The 23000-nt window shown below is 29.3% G+C and overlaps 1 protein-coding gene across 2 annotated transcripts; it reads left to right on the plus strand.

Annotated features, from left to right (window-relative positions):
• Positions 1–967: 967 nt before the first annotated feature.
• LOC139481243 (pleckstrin homology domain-containing family F member 2-like) lies at positions 968–22108 on the plus strand. Of its 2 annotated transcripts, XM_071264420.1 has the most exons (10): positions 968–1071; positions 7845–7909; positions 8510–8647; positions 9151–9214; positions 9828–9854; positions 12700–12825; positions 14404–14513; positions 15418–15556; positions 16127–16230; positions 17133–18718. In XM_071264420.1, the coding sequence occupies exons 1-10, from the start codon at positions 1023–1025 to the stop codon at positions 17160–17162; spliced, it is 852 nt and encodes a 283-aa protein (XP_071120521.1). In that variant the 5' UTR covers positions 968–1022; the 3' UTR covers positions 17163–18718. The 2 variants fall into 2 exon arrangements, with proteins under 2 accessions (XP_071120521.1, XP_071120523.1); XM_071264422.1 differs by lacking the exon at positions 9828–9854 and having other exon boundaries at positions 17133–22108.
• The last annotated feature ends 892 nt before the right edge of the window (positions 22109–23000 follow it).

Consider the following 23000-nt stretch of genomic DNA (forward strand, 5'->3'; position numbering starts at 1 on the left):
AGACAATCAGACAGAGAGATCCGGAATTAATGATTTTGAGAATTACGAATTTTGCTTTGTCCTATATATCGGTCTTTTAATGTTGTCCATAAAATCTTAAAGTCTTAAATTACAATGAATCTATGTTTTTGCTTTCAGACCAATATATTGTTGAAAAAAAGCTAAAAAATTAATTGCGTTTCAATGTCAGAAAGAGTGCGGGAAACGCTCAGAATGCACGATTTTGCGTTATTTTTCTCAGAGCTTCTGGGGGCCTTGAGCCCTCGCCAAATTTTTTTTGCCTCGCTCCGCTTGGAAAACACTGTGCTCTTCTCTGATCCAATATGTTATTTTGACTATAAGTATGCTGATCTGAAGGTAATTATCAAAACAAATGAAAAATAAACTTCAAGTGGCACAAACTGAGACTGTGAGATTTTTTCTGAAGCTACATTCCTGAAACGGAGTGTAACATATATATACATTGAATTTGAGAAATAGTTCTTTTTTTAATATCAGGAATAGAGTCAAACAACTAAGTCTCAATCATGTTTTCTATATTTAAAGCAATATATGCACAAATTATTTGCATATAGTTATTACTTATTTTGTTAGAAATAAAACATTCAATACAAGATCTAGTATATGATAGTAAAAACTTTCATATACTAGGAAATAAAGGGTGTGAATCCACCACCGCCTTATTTGGTGTAAAGAAAGACTGGAATTCGCTACCAGAAACGAATTACAATTGCTCTGAATAAATATAATTTCAGTGAAGTACAAGTCAGCGAAAAAAAATTTGATGGACAAATTTAAAGCCATCTTTAACAGTGATTTTGTTTTATCAATTATGCTGAGGCTTTAATTTTTGTTTGTATTTCTACGTGTCAATCTTTGGTGTTAACTCAAAGTCTCGTCATAAAAAGGCCCCGCTGGAAATAAGGTATCTTCTTTTTTGTATTCATAGAAACTTTCCGAATTTTGTACATTCTCTTTCACGTCGACTGATTTTATTTTAGACGTCTCGATAGATTTTTCATATGTTGCACATCGTTGAGCTGTCATTTGTCAACATGGTAGACCGATTGGGTGGGTTGCTACTTAGAAATATTGCTCACTGTTATTCAGAAGTCCGGAAGAATAATAAATTGATTGTTAGGAAGCAGTTTTACAAAGTTTTTGAATTCGCGATGATGAATTATATCGATTATCGTAAAATTAGCATTCAAACAATGATTTTTATATATAGAACAGTTAAGAGTTTAGTTTCACTTTATCATGTTTATAAATAAGATAAGAATACCGATCCGAGACCTAGACTATGAATACTGCATCATTTTCAAGTGATCTCCCCAGAATTATTATTTTTCTAATATGTTTTTTATGTATATAACATACTGTGTACATAAAATACTTAATGGTATTACAGCAAGTACATTTTAAAATAAACAATAAATAGATAAAATCTAGACGACAGGGAAGGAGTGTTTTAAAACAATTCTAGGAAGTACATGTATTAATTTCAGTTTCTGTATAGTAAACTTCCCATTAATTACTATAACAATATGACACATACATGTACATTGTACATTCATGACACATCAAAGTGTTCGTTTTGTTCAGAAACTGGAATTTAAAACAATATGCAATGTTAAAGTGGAGCATTCATGCACTGAAAACTTTTGAATCAAGTAGGATTTTCATTTATTAAAGCAACTTAAATATTTTTTATTTATCAATTCAACTGTTTTTCCAATTTTTCTAAAGTACATGTATGGTGTTTAAATTTTGATATTGTATCATGTTTGTAATGATTGTCATGTTTGGCTTGGTAACAATCCAACATTAGGATTTTACACCAATAAAATGATTTGATTTGTATGGTGGTGTTTAATATTTTTTCTTGCTGACAATACCAAACAATTGTTTTGTTCTAAAACATTATAATAAATAAATAAATAAATAATTATTTTATTATAGTGTCACATATTGATTGACAATTATTACAAATCACAGTATTCAATAAAACAATCAATACCCAGTCATAAATTTGACTTATGAGACACTTAACACATGTTATATACAAATTAATATAGTTTCACGGTAAAATTCATAAAATTATCATAAAAAAAGATAAAACATATTTATGCATTTAAAAGCATATATACTTGTCTGAGTAAAAAAATAAAAATCTAAAAAGAATGCTGTTTAAAAAGTATGGAAATACTTAACGTGCTTAAAGTAAAAAAGAATAAAAAATATATTTTAAGTTTTGAAATAATTTTATCTAAAAATTAACAATTTGCATATCTACATGTAATTATATTATCATAAATTAATCGCAGTGACTTTAAAATCATAAAATAGACTTTTACAACTAGTATGTTATTAGTAATAATTAAGAAAATAATTTTCGTCTCATAAAACTCTTGTGTAAACATTTGCTTAAACATTTTTTAATATCAGCAGCAGTCCTTTTGCGCCAATTACTGTTTTTCAGGGGTATCATTTGCGCCAAATTTTATTTTCAAAATGTATCAATTGCGCCAATATTCGGAACTCATTTGCATCAATTTACCTGTACATATATCTATCATAAATATTAATGATAACTATATATGTATTCTTATTTTTGCCCCAAAAGGTATCACATGTTAGGAGATATTTCACCATAAAGACGAGTTTCTGAAGAGAATTAAATGACTTAAGCAGCATTAGACAGTCAATGTACAGAGAGAGAATAAAACTTATTGTTTTGCTTAACACAGATATGCCAATATAGAAAATAGAAGTTTTTGCTCTTTATGTTTTAGCCACAAATGTTGATGACACAGAGCTTTGTTCCCACCATGCGTATGGGCTTTATTATTATTATGAACTATTATTAACTATTTTATGGATTTCATCCTTCAATGTTTGTGTTTTTGGACAATAAAAAGAAGTTAAAAGCTACTACATACATTAAATTGGGAAGTACCCATGCAGCAGCAGTAATAAAAACATATGTTTCAGAAAAGGAAACATGTGCCGTGTTACACTGCCGGTTCCAAGCTTAAGTCCGAATAAAGGAGTAAGGAAGTAATTTTCTTTTAACTGGCGCAATCGTATGTTTTATTTTTGGCGCAAATGAAACCATCTAATTTTAAAACATGTGGGGCAAACGTAGCATTTGAGAAAAAAAGTTGTGGCGCAAAAGGAAGCATTTTTGGCGCAAACGGATCTCTCCCTGAATATCACATTTCATTATTTCAACAAGTTTGACATCATCATTTAACATTGAGAAATTGTCAATATATTTTGAACATTCGACCAACAGTTCAAACCTAATGTCTTCATATAAGGAACATTTTAAAAGAAAATGTTTTTCAGATTCAACACTATTTAAGCATGTTAAGGAACAAAATTTACAAAGTCTATTTTCTAGTGCTGTAGGCGGCCTGGTGTACCTGCCAGTCTCGATGGCTAACGGTGTCGGCGCGGAACAAGGCTAGAGTACGTCTGTACGAGCGTGGTATAATTTGGAGAACGTATGTCTCGGCAAAATTGTTAGTTTTGAATAACCTGTACATTCGAAGTTTGTTGCCATTTTGATGTCTACGATCATTGAAAAGTTCACTTTGCCATTCGGTATTATCTAAAACCTTTATTTTGTCGGTCACAAACTTCATAACTGTTTTCGTAGATAATGATAGATCGTTTACGGTGTTTCAAATGTTTAATAACTTGGTAAATTTATCCACATTGCGGCACCAACCGTTGCGTCTTCCTGAGGCCCACTTCCATATTTTGAACACATTCCTATTTTCGTCTGTTCTTATTATTTTACACAAAAGTCTGATCCATGATATACGCTGCTTATTTCAACATGAAATCCACCCCATGTCGCCTATACATGTAAGTCTGCCAGGTTTCATGTACCTTATATTTATTAATCTTTCTCACTCAATTAATGTTTTAAGATTTAAAAATATAATGCAGGTGCTGTTCATGGCATTAAAATTCCTGAAATTTTAAGAAAAAAGGTTGTTTTAAATTAATGATCAGGGTTAGGATTGTCATTTTTGTGAAAATTTGTAAATTACTATACACTACGTACATGTAAGTATTTCGTTAAAAATTAACAAATTTTGCAAAAAGATGTTTCTGCTGTTTCGCCCTAAATGTAGAAAGAAAAGGCCCTAATTATATATAATGTCATTATGTACACTGTAAGACAAAATTGAAAAATATGAAAGTCAAAACTGATATCTGACAAAGTAGTTTGTATTGAACATCTGAATGATGGAATTTGTCAGATTTAAAACACTTTTTGATTTTCTGAATGAACATGCCAAAAAGTAGCCTAATTATCATATAATATTCTCCATAATGACACCACAGGAACATGAATTGCTTTGTACAAATGTATGTGAATCACACTAAAAAATGAAAGCATGGAGGGTCCATGCTGACATGTTAGTGTAAACTTTTCTAGTTTTTACTTTAATGTGTACTTTTAATTTGAGATTTTACAAAAAAAAAAATGTATATAAAATATTAGAGACATAGATCACCTTTGATATACATGTACATGTATAAACATCTGATCAGAAAATGTATTATATTATGTGCAATGCAAAGCTTTCAAACGAGGAAACACATTTAGCCCTTGTTTATTTGTACATCACAACACCTTGCGCATGTAGCGTGTATGATACTTTTTTTACATTCAATACTTGTATAACTAATACAATGTAAAAACGAGAAATATTACTTTTTAAATTGTTACCGGTACACATGGTACATGTACATACACATTAAATTGATAAGATCTGTATCATGTGTAGTTTTTATTTGCTGAATGCATATATGCATTTGTAGCACTTCTTAATCATGTTGTCATTTAATTTTCTTTTTCTTACATCTGATGTGATCAGGCTAGGGAAACACTTAAGCTACATGTACATTTTGTACTTAAGTAGTTTTTTAAATTTTTATATACATTTACTTGAAGATGTGAATAGGATGCTTTATATTTCCTTGTTTAAGTACATACAGTACAAATGTAGTAAATGTGTAAGATTTTAATTTTGTTTACATGGTTTAAGGTTTGAATAACCAATTATTTTGCCTGACTAATGAATGTCAGTTAAAAATGTCATTTTTCACCACCCTTGAAAATTTCTCAAGATCTAGGAAGTCAAACATGCTTCAAACCTTTTTTTTTAATTTGCTAGTTTTTGTCGAGCCTGCAACTTTTGTTGCAGAAAGCTCGACATAGGGATAGTGATCCGGCGGCGGCGGCGGCTACGGCGGTGTTAGCTAACTTCTTAAAAGCTTTATATTTTAGAAGGTGGAAGACCTGGATGCTTCATACTTTGTATATAGATGCCTCATGTTATGAAGTTTCCGTCAGTCACATGTCCAATGTCCTTGACCTCATTTTCATGGTTCAGTGACCACTTGAAAAAAAAGTTGAGATTTTTTGTAATGTTGAATTCTCTCTTATTATAAGTAATAGGATAACTATATTTGATATGTGCGTACCTTGCAAGGTCCTCATGTCTGTCAGACAGTTTTCACTTGACCTCGACCTCATTTCATGGATCAGTGAACAAGGTTAAGTTTTGGTGGTCAAGTCCGTATCTCAGATACTATAAGCAATAGGGCTTGTATATTCGGTGTATGGAAGGACTGTAAGGTGTACATGTCCAACTGGCAGGTGTCATCTGACCTTGACCTCATTTTCATGGTTCAGTGGTTATAGTTAAATTTTTGTGTTTTGGTCTGTTTTTTTCATACTATATGCAATAGGTCTACTGTATTTGTTGTATGGAATGATTGTAAGGTGTACATGTCTAGCGGGCAGATGTCATGTGACCTTGACCTCATTTTCATGGTTCAGTGGTTATAGTTAAATTTTTGTGTTTTGGTCTGTTTTTTTCATACTATATGCAATAGGTCTACTATATTTGTTGTATGGAATGATTGTAAGGTGTACATGTCTAGCGGGCAGATGTCATGTGACCTTGACCTCATTTTCATGGTTCAGTGGTCAAAGTTAAGTTTTTGAGTTTTGGTCTATTTATCTAATACTATATGCCATAGGTCAACTATATTTGGTGTATGGAAATATTTTATGATCTTTATGTCAGTAGGGCAGGTTTCTTTTGACCATGACCTCATTTTCACGGTTCATTGCACAGTGTTAATTTTTTGTGTTTTGGTCAATTTTTCTTTAACTATAAGTAATAGGTCAACTATACATGTTGTATAGAAGCATTGTTAGCTGTACATGTCTGCCTGGCATGGTTCATCTGACCTTGACCTCATTTTCATGGTTCATTGGTCTTTGTTTAGTTATTTTGGTTAATGTTAAGTTAATGAGACAGTTGTAATAAAGCTTTATACTTAGGACTATCAACATAATATCAATGATTAATATAGAAGGCGAGACATTTCAGCGTGTGCACTCTTGTCTTACAATAAGTCCAACCTTTCATCTCAAAAAATAACCTACAATGACCTATTTCTTAAAATAGTAAGATTAGATTTGAAAATTGCATTTAAATTGAGTTTATTTACATGTAGATATGTTATGCCTTTATTTTATGGTACACATGTTTTGGGGGAACATATTCAAAATCACTGAAAATAACACTTTATAATTTTGTTTTTTCAAAGCACTTTTTGGGGATTACAGACACTGCTTCACCAGAAACACTTTATCTAAACATTTGGAAACCACTGATGAAAAAATACATTTATGACATTGCCACATCAGGTGCTATATATACAGTCAGAGCTCAGACATAAACAGGTCTATTTCTGTTTTTGACTTAAAGAAGTCAATTCATGTATTTAACATAAAAATGTGTTTTCAATTTTAGACTTATCCAAGTCAGAAAATGACAGACTTGTTTAGGTCTATTTATGTTGATGAAAAACTTAATTTTACTTGGTGGCCAAAGTACACCACCTATGACAGCAAAAACCTGTCTGAGAATTCACAAGGACTTGACCTATCTATATTTAATTATCTAATTGAACATCCTTACTAAACACAGATGTTTTACCTCATTAAGTGTGGTTCCAGGTGGTTGCACTGTAAGGTAAATTAACATTATCTCCGATTTTTTAGGCTCTCATTCATATTTTTTTTTAGAAGACAAAGCATTGTCTTTCAATGTTGTCATTATTTGATTTAGATGCATGACCTTTTTATAAATATGCGTGGGTCTTGAAGTTAACAAATTTTGATAACTTATCGTCTTGTAGGAGTCGATAATTGCAACTTTTTAATTCTGGTCAATTGTTTCTTGCTTAACAATATTCAACTTATTAAAGTCGTATTTTGTCTTGCAATAAAGGGAGACAAATCCTAAAACTTACAAGTTTAGACCTCTATGAGTCAAAAGCAGATTCAGACTCATTTATGTCTGAGCTCTGACTGATATATAACCAAACATGTCAAAAGGGACATACAAATAATAGCCAAATTCATCCGAGGCCAACTTTCCCTCAGGGTTTGGGACCTTGGTTTCTAAATAATTATTGATTTATTAAAAATTTAATTAGCAAATTTAAGAAGTGTATTTTTTACACATGTATGTAAATTATGTTGGTAATAGAGCACCATCTACAGTACCAAGCTAATTATACCCTCGGGAACAAACAGTCCACCATCAGAGGTATATGTTGTATAAAACTAGTGCTATTAAAAATAAGACTGTACAAGTCTCCTTCAACATGTAGTATTAATTGCAGCTGTTGAGCATGATTTGAAGAATATGTAGTTGATAAAACTGATCTGACATTCTGAAATTAGAAAAAAAATTATATATATGTATAATAAGTATATGTTCTGTTTGAATGTTTTTCAGTGAACAGTGAGGCAAATTGCAGAAGGATAGCCTTTATAGAACAATGCTTTGGGGCTTCAGGTCAGGTATGTCATACAAACAGTCATGCTATATATAAATATCTATACAAAATTTTAACTACTGTAGATTTATCCTGCTCATTATTATTCTTTGGGTATTAATTGGATGGATTTCAAAGTAAAAGGTAAACCACTTTAAATTTTTGAAGAAATATAAATTTTCTATGAATTGTTTCATGTACATTTAGACTTATACCATGTATACGAAACCATGAAATCAAATAACCACAAAAACACAATATTCCTTCAACATGTATGTGCAATCCAGAAAATTAAATTAATCCACAGTAGTACAAACATTAAAACAACTATTTCTGTCAACAAAATAGGTATAGGAAGATGTGGTATGAGTGCCAATGAGAAAACTCTCCATCCAAATAACAATAAATGAATAGGCTTGTAAAAGATTACAAAATTGTGTTTTTGTTGTGTTAAAATCAAAGTCAAACTTTCCTGATTTGCTGCATTCAGTGCATACATACACATAGTTTTACTTAAATCATCTTTTTTGGTGCTGTTCAAAATAAGAATTACAATAGTGTATAGTTAAAATCATGATCATTAGTTATTTTGAGCACATTTACCTCAATCTTTTGTTGTTTTTAGCCCCTAGCATTGCCAGGAAGAGCATTGGTAGGAGAGGGTGTGTTGACAAAGATGTGTAGAAAGAAACCAAAACCTAGACAATTCTTCTTATTCAATGATGTTTTAGTTTATGGTTCCATTATAATTAGTAAGAAAAAAGTAAGTAGGTCTGGTTTAGAATTTGTAGTTATTTTTTCACATTTTTAATCACAGTAAGAACATTATATAACATACATGACAATAAATCAGAATTGGAAATGACAGAAAAGAAAACAGGCAAAAAGAAGATGAAAAATACAAAAAAAAACAAACAAAGGGTTATACATAGAGTTACTTAACACTCAAGATTAAAATGAATGAATAAGAAATTTAAGATTTGGATGGCTTATTTTTTTATTTTTTTTTTAGTGCATTCCATTAATTTACATTTTTTTGGGGGGGGTTACAATTGTTCTCAGTCATGTTATAGCTTGTAATGTAGAAGTTCACAAATCATTTGATACATAAACTTGCCCCAAAAATAAAATTACAACTAAATAGATATACTCTGTCTCTTGTGAACATTTTGTCTAATCATTGCAATTGATTACAAGCAATTTGAATTTTTGCACCAATAAACAGAATGATATTGACTTAAATTGTTTTCGATATTTTATTTTCAGTATAACAGACAACATTTGATATCACTAGAAGATGTTAAATTAGAAAATGTTGATGATGAAATGTGTAAGTTTAATACATTGAATTATATCCAACTGCTCGGGAGGGACAGCAAGTATACTTGGTTTTGTCTTTCTGTCTGTATGTCCCATAAAAGTGTTTTTGCATATTTTTTATGAGAAGCTCAAATCAAAGCTTCCTGTAATTTTGTATCAAGATTCATGTGAACACAGTATGCCGTATGATGCATTTTCTGATTCATTGCTCATCAAATTCCTTTTAACTGAAAAACTCAGACATGTATGAAATCATCTTCAAATTCCATGGCTTAAGTTACACCCTCTATTTATCCACTCCACTCTAGGTAGATTTAAACAGAAATTGTTAATAAAGCACTGTAACATGTAATTTTTCAAGTCTCATCCAATGTTCAGAAAATTTCCATTCTTGTTTCAGTAGATGAGTCTATTTGCCAAATTTGAGGGGTATATTTTAAATAAAATATAGAACTAGGTTCACAACAAATAATTATAAAATCAAGTTATTATCTTTTCTGATTCTGTTAATGTACCTGTAAATTTGCCTAAATTCCCATTTATGTTATTGTTTAGTATGTTATTGAGCACCTTACAAAGTTTTGATTTTATTTAGTGGTAAAATTGTTAAACTTTTCTTCAAGGTAGGTCATACACAACTTCAGGAACAGGTATTTGTTATTTGGTGTGTTCATTGTATAGTGTGCTGTTACCAGTCTTTTGTTAATTGTGTGTATGTAGTGTAGTTACTTTTAATTTCAAAAGGACTGTTCAATTAAAAAATACTCAATATTAAATTTACAATTCTGTATTTAGCACTGGTTGTGTTAACCTTTAACTGTAAAATTAATATAAGACTTTAATCAATTGAAGTAAATTGTAAATATATTCTTTTTTATTAAAGAAAAAAAAGTTTTATGTAAAAAACATTCTTATTATTATAATAAATACAGATAAAAGCAAGGTAAATGTACTTCTGAAAGTAAACAGATACAAATGTTCATTCCTAGTTGAGTGACATTGAATGCTGACAAGTTTTTTTACTATCTGCATACATGTATGTCATTAAATCAAATTTATAAGTTTCTCTTTTTCCTGAATCACATTTACATGTAAATAGCTAAAGCCAGATTTCCATGTGTATTTTCTGTTATGTGTCACTTTAAGGACATGTTTTTTTTCAATTTTGAAATTTGACTTCATACAAGAAGTTTATTTAATTTCTCTTTTGCAGATATTGGTCTTTTGTATGAACTCTTTATAATTACTGTTTTCATAACAGTTGATGTGATTGTATAAAATAAATGATTTCCTTTCCATTAAATGAAGGATTGTTTATGGTTCGAGGTAGTTAACAAATGCATCCCAAATGATGTTTCATTGTCTTTATTGGGTTTTCTATAAATTTGTATGCATTTTACATTTCAAAGGATATTATTAATATTTTAAAATATGTTTGCTTATTGACAATTAGTTAACTTCTGTGCTAATAGTTTTTCTGATATTATTTTATACTTTAGAAGAAGGAATATAAAAGCAGCTCTTGAAATATTAGAAATGCGTCTCATTAACCTTTGACCTTAACTTGATTTTACAGAAATTAGGCAGTATGCTTTTTTGACAATCAAGTAAAATTGATAGTACAGATAAAATGTTTTCCAAATTGTAAATTTGGTGTAGTAGTATGTTATATGGGTGCATTCAAATTATCTAATGCCCCTTGACTGTCCAGACCAAAAATAATTAGATTGAACAAGCCTAACACTTGATATCTTAAAAATAGCATGCATATTGAATTTATTATCTTTTTACTTTGTACGTTATTGTCAAAAAATGCAGTCAAATTGTTGAAAATTTGGACAAAAGGAATATGAGCAAGAACAATAATGAATACAAATATCACTAAACTGTTATTTATGGGAAGTAATTATAAGACAATGTACATGTGTACCACACTGTTTGATATTTATTTAATGACTATTTCATCAACCATTATTGGAAGAACATATCATCGCTGGGCTTCTAAAATGTCGTATATGACTTTTTTGTCTAAAAATACTTTTTGACACCAATGGTCTGGGCGGGATGAAATCTTTGGTATTACAAAATAGCATACAGTTAGACCAATCAAAATGTGTGAAATAAGACATATTACAAAATTGCCAATGTCAGTTGTTTGTAAAGTTTGCTTCCAAAATGTTGTATGAAAACTTGAAAATCGTTGTAGAATGGCTTAGGGAAAAAAATAATTGTACATTTCTTTATTTCTGTGAAAAAAATTTAAGTTCTTGTATAATCCAGAAATGTGAAAGTTTTTATTTCACTGCTATTTACAAATATGTTCAATTTCACATACAACATTTTGGAAGCATGCATTTTAGCAAAATTTTCAAAGCCTGTTTGTGAGATATTTTTTTCTTGAAAAATTTGTAATTTACAACATTTTAGAAGCCCAGCGAGGATATATGAAACTAAAATGAAATTCATGAAATATGCTTGCTGTTTCAAAATTGTTATAGTTTTCTGTTCATCAACACTTTTGTAGTTCTGTGACACATTCATTTCCATCCTTTTCAAATAATCATGGTTACTCTGGTGTGGTTTTCTAGGAATATTATTACTTTAATTCTCACTCTGTACTATATTCAAAATTCTGTCACAAATACTAAAATAAGAAGTAGTAACAAGAAATAGATGTAACACTGAGCACTCACAATTTCAACCTACATGAAAGTCAATATAGGTGCTTTTTATATTAATCATGTAGTAATTTCCATACCATTATTTTGAATCAATTAAATATATAACTTCATGTTATGTAGCTAGACAACATACATGTATTGAAGACATAGAGATACTGAAAATTTAATTTATAAATTATCAATGAGTCTGAAAATTATAAAGATTTTTCTGTCCTTAATCCTTAATGTAATAAATATTGGTATAAACATAATGTTTCAATTGTGATTCAAGGCTTTTTAAAGTAACTTTTGAAACAATCTCTTGTTTTACAAGTAACATTTTCAAGGAATTAAAGACTTCACTCCATGACCAAAAAAACAATGAATTACTTTCCAAAAAAAAAAGAAGTAAAATGATACTGTTAATATTAATATTTTTGAATACAAAACAATTGATTTCCATTATTTCAAAATACTATGAAGTCAAAAATTAGTTGAATTGTTTATTTATGCTTCAAAAAGTCAGTGTGAATGAATATTGCAATTTTAAAAACTTGTAAAACTCTTTTAAAAATATTTTGTTATTTGTACAGAAGTTATATTAGTCGAAATTTGCATTGTTGTCTAGATCTCTTGTTGAAGAACCACAATTATGAAGTTCAATAAATGAAGATTTCATTTTAAATGGATTTTTTTATATTATCTAATTACATATTTAAGCTTTGAAATAAGGAGATAGTTTCTCTTTTCGTCATACCACTGGACTTCAAGCAAGAATCAATCAATCAATCATGTTCCTCATTGAATCATAATTGTGTTTCCATTATATTTCCAGCATTAAGGAATGGCTGGAAGATTATCAGTCCCAGTAAATCCTTTGTGGTATATGCAGCTACAGCAACAGAAAAGTCTCAGTGGATGTCACATATAAGAAAATGTGTTAATGACTTGTTACTTAAACGTGAGTTTGTTATGGAATAAGGTGTACCCTTAATGTATGCAGCAACACTTTAAGAGCAACATGACAAAAAGGGGAACATTTAATATTCACTGTACATGTTTTAGCTCTGACAGGAATTGAAAACAAAAATTCAAGAAAACATTTAGTTTATTGAATTTGATAATTAGTTCCAGTATTAAAACATGCTTTAAATTCGTTAATTTGACAAATCATTTTTTAGAAATTCACTTTTAGAAATTTGCAAAAAATGTACACAATTTACAATGTACAGTGAAAGACATTTCTGGGTAAAGCAGAAAATATACCAAAAAAATATTTAGATATGTCTTTTTAAAAGACATGGGGTGTAGTCATTGAACCAGGCCTTAAAAAAATGATTTTATATGCAATTTTTATTAAAGTTTGTGAATTAAACTATATATTTAAAGAACTGTTGTATCCTCTTGATACATACTGTATATATACCTCTTTTTGCAGTGAATTATCGAGGTAGTTTTATTTTCATGAAAATAAATTAATGTGAATGCAAATACAGCTTATGTGCATGTAAACAACTCCTTAATAACATCAACCAGATCTATACCTATATATATTTATACCTGACTTACTTTCAAATCATTAATTTCGAACTTTTAAAACAACTCTAGTCAATCTAATTATCAGTACTTAACACAAGTTAAAGATAAATGGTCAAAGATAGCAACTTATGATCCAAGTTGTTTAAACACTATATAGCTATGACTCTTAAATTCAGAATATATGCAAACTAAAGTATGTACTAATATTTTTCTAATAATTACATTGATCCCTGAAGGCTATATGCAAATACTATTTCCATATTTCCATAGTTCATAGAAAACACTGTTATTTATATGTCGATATAGTTTTAAAATACACAAGAACTAATTAATTATACCAATTTGGATAAAAAGGGTACAAATACAGTAATATCCTGTATTATCGCTATATTACAAAAGTTTCCTTTGATCTTGCTGACTGATAATTTCCTTTCTCAGCTGAGTCGAGTTATATGAAAAATTAAAACTAGAAATTAAGGGGGCATGTGGCATTGACATGAAATTGACAATGTTGTCATAGGTAAAATAGCAATAAATAGAAAAACTGGATTGCTATTTTCACTTTCGTTGTACTGGCTCAAGCAGGGGTCTCATTGGGGGGTTCTGATCCCGGATCCCACTATGTACTATGTACGTAAGCAATTCTCATTTTTTGGTAGTTTCCCGTGTCCTGCTAGACTTCATTTCCCGTTTTCACGGCACAATAATTTGACTTTCACGTGTCACGCTTAAAAAAAATCGGCAATCCCGCGTCACCCTTAGACCCCAATGAGACCTTCTCAAGCCAGAAGATCAATCTCTTTGAGATGATCAAAGATAATCTTTTAGTAATATCCACTATAGTGTTGGAAGTATCTAATTTTTAAGTATTTGTGATTGGGTTTTTTTCTTACAGAAGAGTTTCAGGATACATTTGTAACGTGGTGATAGATAAATTTTGTAAAATCCTTATATGTATTGTACAATAATGTTAATGTTTATTTTTTTTTTTCCAATAAAGGGGGAATAACCCAGAACTCAGAAAATGATTCACCAGTGTGGGTACCAGATTCCGATGCTTCTACTTGTATGCACTGCAAGAAATCACAGTTTTCATTGATTAATAGAAAGGTTGGCTATATATCTATAAATACTAAGACTAGAAATAAGGGTTTCCTTATAACAAGTAACTAGTCAAATATTGTCAAATTAAGACTGTGAATGAAAAATTTCTTTTCTTTTTCGTCTGGTTTACAATGAAAGAAATGACAAATGGTTTTGAAGCTTGTGTTAATCAGCTGTAGTTAGGGTGAGTGAATTTTTCACTATGAAACATGAAAAAAGAGTTACTTACTATAGACATCATCATTTACAGTTTTAAAGTCATAAGAAACCTCAAATTAAAAAAAATAATGCATATGTTTTTTTATAACTCAATGGATAGTTTTCATTATAAAACTTATGTACATATACTTTTTTCTGAAGAAAATTCTTGAATTTATTCATATTTAGAAGAAGTTTACTTTATTTCCATTGCTTCCTTCCAGGAAGCAATTCCCTCGACATATTTTCCGTATGCAAAGTGACCTCAGTGTGACCCATCTTGTAAAAATCCAGTGATCGCAATACACATGGATGTCCTTAAAATAAACTATTATCTGAATTTACATGTTAAACATGGGCTCAATTTCCATGCTTTTTTGTTGATGTTTTGCCGATTGTTGACAAACAGGTGACAATCGTTAAACTTTAAAAGCTTTAAAACACGAACTTTAATTACCTGCCATATTTTCACAACACTGACCGATGGAAAAAAAAATTGACGATTATACGAAATTTACACGAAAAAAATGATAAATTCGTGCACAGAAGACTAAGTTAATGATGCTTGTATGCATTGGTTCAAGAATTGGAAGAACATTATTTTTCACCGGTCACTCGTTTCTTATGACTTTAAATCAATTAAATACTTTCTTGTCAACTGTAATGTGGTGAAGAAAATAAAATAAAAGTTAAACAATTGTTTATTTTACAGCATCACTGTAGGAAGTGTGGCATGGTTGTATGTAATGCCTGCTCCAATCAAAAATGGTTGCTTCCCCAGCAGTCATCACATCCCCTGAGAGTATGCCTTACTTGTTATATGCAGCTTACAAAATCTAAAAATATGACAGGTATGTACTTACCAAGATATGCTACACAATTTTATGACAGCTTAGATAAATGCTTTTTATAACTTCATTGCAAGGATCTAAAAACTGTTGATAATTCATGTTTTGTTCAATAAAGACAAACAAATGTTTGTCTGAATTAATAACAAATAATTATAATCGGCCATGTATAATCCATATTGGTACGTAGTAAACTTGTCATTTCTATTAGATAGAGGATTTTTCCTCTCTTGTAACACTATACATATGTATATGGTATGAGATTTTAGAATAATTGAATTCCTGGTGTAAGTCTTAACTGTAGTTATAGGAATATATAATGACATAAATTACTGTGTATTCATTTATTTCAGTGCATGTTTACCAATTTTCATGAATTGAGGAAGAATTGTACTTTGTGAATTCTTGATTTCATTGTTTTGCTAAAATCTGAAAACAACCCTATAGAAATTTTGTACATGGTTGGAGAATTAAAATTTGTGGTTCACCTAAACCTCGGAAATTTATCAAATTTTGTATTCCGCAATAATAATGTATCCAAATTAGTATATACTTCTTTAATATTTTTAACAGGAGTGACCCCTACTCCTGTACATGATGATACATCAGGAGAAGATACATCAGATGAGGAGGATGACGATAGAACAGATGGAGCAACAGGGGAAGCACAAGATGATGTAAGTGTATAAACAGTCTTAATCACATATTCTGAAGCTGTTTTATTAATGTTGACATTTAAATTTGACAATTTCTTATGCATAACTTGTTTACAAGGTTTTACTTTCATGTTCTTCTTGTTTTGTATCTGATTTTCCTTCAAGGATGTACTCAGGTGAAATTAAAAAACAAGAATTTAAAATTAATAATTCAAGTCAGAAGAGTAGATTAAAATAAGCTATTGAAAGCATTGATAGGTTATGGAGCTCCTTTTGGAGATATCTGATTTTCTTAAAAAAAAAAGTGTGGAAAAGGTTGACTCAGACTTAAATATTGGTATTATTTTGATCTCAAATGGAAAGAAAAGAAATCTAGAACATGCTTCAATTTTTAAAAAAAATGAGCTATTGAAGTCTTTCATGGAAAGAAAAATCAGTGTTATGGGGCAAAATATTTTTCCCAGTATGGTGGTGAAAAAAACCCAATCAGTTTGAATATTTGACAAAAATTTGTGATCCTCACCGTAGTAAGTCCTTAACACTAATTTTATGTGAAGGAAATGTTTTTTGCGGCAAATGCCATTTTAACTTGCTGGTCCAATAAGCGTAAACAATTTATGTATGTAGAACATAGTAAAATATAATAAAACAGGATAACCAGTAAACAGTCAACTCAAATAACAGCAACAATTGGTATGTTCTAAAATATCAATGATGTTATTGTTAAAGAAATATGTTTAACTGGAGTTATCTTCCTTTATACATAATTGCAGTTGAAAAAACTACAATTATAAATCCAATTTAAATGCTGACTAAATTGCTTTGTTTAATTGAAAAAATAAAAGAAAATGCAGTCTTCACACTTCAGAACTCAGAAACATTTTGATTTTCAATAGACAATGTGTTCCTCTTTATCTTTTCAGACGTTTACAGCATACGATGTGATAAACTGAATTAAATCATCTAAATGAGACTAGACCACCGGAAAACACAGATAAAATAGTCAGGAATTATTTTTTATATGAATTACAGTCTTATAAATCTGTGTGAGACATGTGGATTCATTTTTTATTGCTCTATAGAATTGATTTAAAGTGCTAACAAAACTCAAATGCAATGCCTGAACAGTAAAACCATAAGATGGCCATAACCTGAACAGAGTATGAAGTGAATTGACATGTTTTGTATTTGATTACTAAGAGATTTTTATAAACAAATTCATTTGCTTGAGAAAAAATATACCTGTGAATTAAAAAAGTTTGCAATGTTTTTACTATTGTAAAAATTGCAATGTTATAGGTTTTGCAAAAAAAAAAAAATTTGCATTTAAGATTTTGACAGCATTATTCGATACAGTATTTCCTATATTGCAATAATTGATATCACATGTTCATTGTTCAAAAATAGCAATTGATGAATGCATGCAAACATTTTGAATTTGTAGAACCTGAAATTTTATTTTTTTTCCATTTTGAATTCAGATTGATTAGAGTTGTCGAGTACTTTTATCTTGTTAAAGTGTTATTGTGAAAAATCATAATTTACTAATGATAGGTTAATTTTGTATTTTCTAGAATGTTTAGACATCTTCTTTTAATGCAATCGATTAGAATTCTACTCTTTTGTATAAATTGCTTCTTTTACTGCAGTGCAGTAAAAATTTATAAATTTGCTTGGAAAAAACATATTTTTAGTAGATTTTTCATGTTATCAGATTTTTAGACGAATTGTTATTGTTGAAGTTCTCTCAACTTTATTGGGACAGGTAATAGCCAGTCTGTTGAGTTCTACAGACTTAGTTTCAAATAATTTTAGAAATCATATTTGCACGTGAACACTTAAAATTTTATATAAAATTACAATTTAGGTACATACAGTACACAAAAAGAGTGAAAATAATAGTTTAAAAATTGTATACTTTAGAAGTGTGTATATATGTCATAAGCATCAAAACAGGCTTGATCATTACACTGAGAATTATCTGCTTAAAAAATTATCTTCACATATGATTAATCCCTATCATAACCTTAAGCCTTAAAATAAAGCCAGATAATTTTTTGAAAATAGTAAATAATTGTATGAACAGTTATTCTATTTAGATAATGAACCATTAAAATCTTTTGGATGAGTGATCATAATCTGCAAAATTAGGCTAGATAATTTCTTCAAACAAATAAATAAATGTATTAATAATTGTCCTATCCAGCATGGATAATTAACCCCTTTTATTATAACAAGCTAAGTCTCACATCAAGCTTGTTAATTATTTTTAAAGTGTATGGAAAAAACATGGGAATAGCTTTTTTCAATTTTAACTCGTTATGTGTATTAAAAACCATCTATTTCTACTTTAATCATGTTAGAAAATTCTCCTCAAATAATGCTATTGACTGAGAGATGGAAATGTCATCTAATGATGTATGTGGTGTATGGTAATAGGTTAAATTACAAATAAACATGATAGCCTACCAGTTTTCATGTATTCAAAATATAAGGAAAATAAAAGAAAGTGTTTTTGTTATATCTAGACAATAATATTGCATATAGTGAGATTGGATTCCAGTGTTTTTAATTTCTGTTTCTATTATTAGCTTAACTGTTTTATTTGTTCATCAGTATACAGAACTAATTGAAAATTGTTGACTATAACATGTGTCATATATGAGATAAAACTATTTGGAGAACCAATGAAGATGTTCACTTATATACTAGTAGATTTAATAATAGGGAATACAATAAGGAATTTTGAAGACATTGGTTAAGGGTATATATAAGCAATTACATGAACTAAGACTCATCGTTAGTAGTGATATACTTTTTGTTTATGTCTTTATTTAAATTTTGATTTAATCTGTATGTTGTTACATTATATTAATATATAATATTTCCCAACTCAATGAAATACATCGGCCTCCTTGAGAATATCACATGTAAGCAAACCAGGGTATAGTAGAAAGATAAATTGTGTATAAACATTTTTAAAGTCACCATTGCTTTAAGGTTAATATGTCTGGTTTATTTGTTGGTATTTGATAGTATGAATTAATATAAGAAGCCATTATGCAAAACATGTTTTTAAACACTACAGAAAAAAAATAATTGTAATACATATTTGGTTTCTATTTTCTGTAATTGCTGGTGGGCTTCATATGACATGTTTTTTAAGGGTGGAGGGGGTATTACAATATCTTCTTATAATCATCGTATTCCACCATTGAACATTGGTATATCAGTCACATTTATTCTTACTATGAAATATTCCGTTATTATTTTATGTCTGGTTCAGCAGTCCAGTGTTAAGACAATTTTACATTTTAATTTACATCATGTGAACATACATTTCAAAAAGACCCTCATACACAAAATGACAAGAGATAATTTTGTAAATGTAAATGTGCATACATGTAGAACAGTAAAAATTGAAACAGTACCTATTCCACATAAAACATGTAAATGTTATGAAGTGGATAGGAGGAGACAATGGTCTCTTTGATAAGTTATAATTGTCCAAAAAATAAATGATTTTTGAAGGATTATTTATAGGAATTTATGTTTTTTTTATGTAATACTCATTTGTCCTTTCAATCTTGCAAAAAATAGAAATTTGTATAAAATATTTGCTTGTTTTTGCTTTAAATTTTTGTTAGTTTTTGCTTAAATTCATTATAAAATACAAATCATATTCTGCTAAAGATTGCTTTTTGTCACAATAAATAATTAATATAGACTAAACCTTCATTTACTAGAAATTCATATCATGAACCAGTTTCTCACCCAAGATTAAGTAAATAGATCTCTTTGCTTCAATACATGAACAAAATGATGAATATGATATTTAAAAAAATAAAGATTTTTATTTTAATTTAATGAATAAAAAGAGATATGTGATCAAATATTAAACTGCATCAAAGGAAAACATCACCAAATGTCTTTCACAGAGAACAAGCAGAAGAATACATACTACAGATCTATGTTAAATGAATTGTTACACTATTTATTCAGTAAATTAACATGTAAAGAACTGTGGATTCATAATTAAATGTGTGCATTATTAAATTAGTCTAAATCTTAGACAAATAGCAATAATTTAAAATGTTCATAATAATTTTCATTTTAAAATAATATTGTTATCCTTGGGCTGAAAAAAATGATGTATAGGCCAATTTAAAAGTGTTATATTTTTGGCTGAAAAAAATCGTGTGATAAAATCAAAATTAGTTATCACATAATGCATTTTAGCCAAATGACCATTTCATACTACTAGAAGCTGTATTAATTTTTTCGATGGTCATAGGAATACATTTTACATTCAAAAAAGGCAGTGCATTAAATTTTGAATCTTCAGTCCTTATCTTTGCAGGGCATTTTATCTTGAGGGTTGTTTATACAAAAAAGTTTTATAAGTATAAATGATATTTGCAGAAATTCTAACAAAAACTTACTAATTATTAAATGCATCAGAACCAGAGTTAACATAGTTCTGATAATTACAAAGGTATAGAGAGTAACATTCCTTTCTTATAGTGATATAGAAGAAACTATTTTTACAATTTGTTATTTCAGAATCTAAAAGGTTAAAGTTATTTCTATTTTTGGTATATCAAAATAAAAATGAAATTATACTTTCATTAAAAAAAAATTGACAAATTGAGTATAAAATACAATGCACAAAGAGAAAGTTTTAGTAATAGATAATGCTTTTAATGGTTTAGATTCTGAAGCATCAAATTTAGTATTCATTCCTGTTATTTGTCCGTCATGTTTGTAATATAGGGTTCAGAAGTAATTTATGAAAGTCATTGTTATATACTTTGTACATACTATAGCATAATGTATTTTGTTCATTTCCTTTTGTCATTTTAAATCATGCGGTTAGACAGGGCTGATAGGTAACAAAGATAACCATGTAAAACCTAGGAACTATATCTTCCGAGAAGGTTATTTATTTCAGTAAATATAAAAGCTATATTTTGTTTGTCTGAAAATTATAATGTGTCTAGCTTATTATCTATCCTCTTGTTATATTGTAATGCAGTTACCCCATAGTATGTTCAAAAAGTTTTCAAAATGAACTAGTTTGTCCACTTCAGTAGGGATACATCTTTGAATAAACTTGTCTGTCTGTCTACTTTTTTCCAAATTTTTATTTTATTTCATAGTCATATTTTTATAGTGCTTTCTTGCATCCAAAGTGATACTTTACACATTATTTTTGTTGGTAAATTCTGTACTAAGTTTGCAGTCAAGGGATAGAACAAGAATTTTTGATAAAGTTTAAATTTCCGATTCCCGAGTAAATTGATTTATATTTGTAAGGCTTTGGTAGTTTAGTCATGTCTGAAATTTGATTTTACTGAGATAAATTTTGTAAAATGTAACAAAAAAATATTGATGAATTTAAAATATATAGAAGTTTAGTTTTCATTTCTTTAGAATATACGAAAAGTGCATATATTGCATAATAAACATAAACATGATCTTTATACCTGCAAAATTGATGCATATGATATGATCACCAAGCCTTTTTCTAGTATTCAAAGAAAAGTTTATGAGATATTTTCTCTGCAGGAATTCAGATAACAACCAATGGGCTTTGCTCAGTGTTGAAGGCCATCAGGATGACATATAGTTGTTAATTTCTGTGCCATTTGGTTTCTTGTGGAAAGTTGTCATACTACATCTTCCTTTTTTATAATCGAATGAGAATTAAATGAAGAGATTTATTTATGTAGATTTGTTTTCTCTGACTGGGTTAGAGGTAATAGTAGACAGGTTGTTATGTTGGCTGACTGTGCTCATGTTACTTTACTATTTTTATACCAAGACCAATTATATTTTGTTAATAATCATTTTAAACATAATAAAATATGCACAATAAACGTAATTTCTCATATTAAAACTGTTATTTGATTTGTCAACATTTTTGTATGCATAATGTATGTATGAAAAGATTTGTGGACAGAAATACGAAAGTTCATAGTGCTACTGAAATATTCAATAACTACAAGTTTGATCACTCACTGCATTGCCTAGTATCACAATTGAAACTTGTTTATTGCCACTTTATTCTCCTTTCTCATAGTCCAAGTTTTCTGTATACATGTTAAAATTCCATCCTTTCACTCGTTATTCCCAATAAAGCTTTAGGTACAAACAGTTACTGGGAGTAGTTTTAGATCGGGAAGTTTATTAACTGATTTTACTGGTTATTTAAGGAATAACAGTACTGTAGTTGAAGAGTTGCCACCGTCAATTGTAGATTTGACGGTCGAAAATGCAGTTTTACTGGCGACGCATAGCGGAGACAGTAAAACGGAGATTTGCAACCATCAAATCAAAATTGCCGTTGGCAACTCTTAACTACAGTACTGTTATTGTGATTCTAATGCATTTCAAAATGAAATAATACGATAAAACTTTGAAAAATGTCTAAATTTAACAAATAAAAAAAAATCCGCGAAACTTCATGAATGAATTTGGCGCAAAGACGTCATGGGTAAACGTGACGTCATACAAATGAAAACTTACAAACTGGAGGTTATTACGTTACATGTACGCTTCAAATTCGGATAAAATAACATTAAAACGGCAAATTTCGAGGTAGGTATTGTTTTATTTTCGATTATATAGTAGTAATCGAACATTTGTTGATTCAATTATTTCAAAATTTCAAAATGGTTGTCCCTCCTTAGTTACGCCTGGTCAACTGTGGATTTGACGGCAACTTTTAGCCAATGAAAAAAATTGTTACATACAAATTGAATTAGAATCCTGTTTTGTGCTGTTATACC

Source organism: Mytilus edulis, chromosome 7, assembly GCF_963676685.1.
Source record: "Mytilus edulis chromosome 7, xbMytEdul2.2, whole genome shotgun sequence".
Taxonomy (NCBI): Eukaryota; Metazoa; Mollusca; class Bivalvia; order Mytilida; family Mytilidae; genus Mytilus; species Mytilus edulis.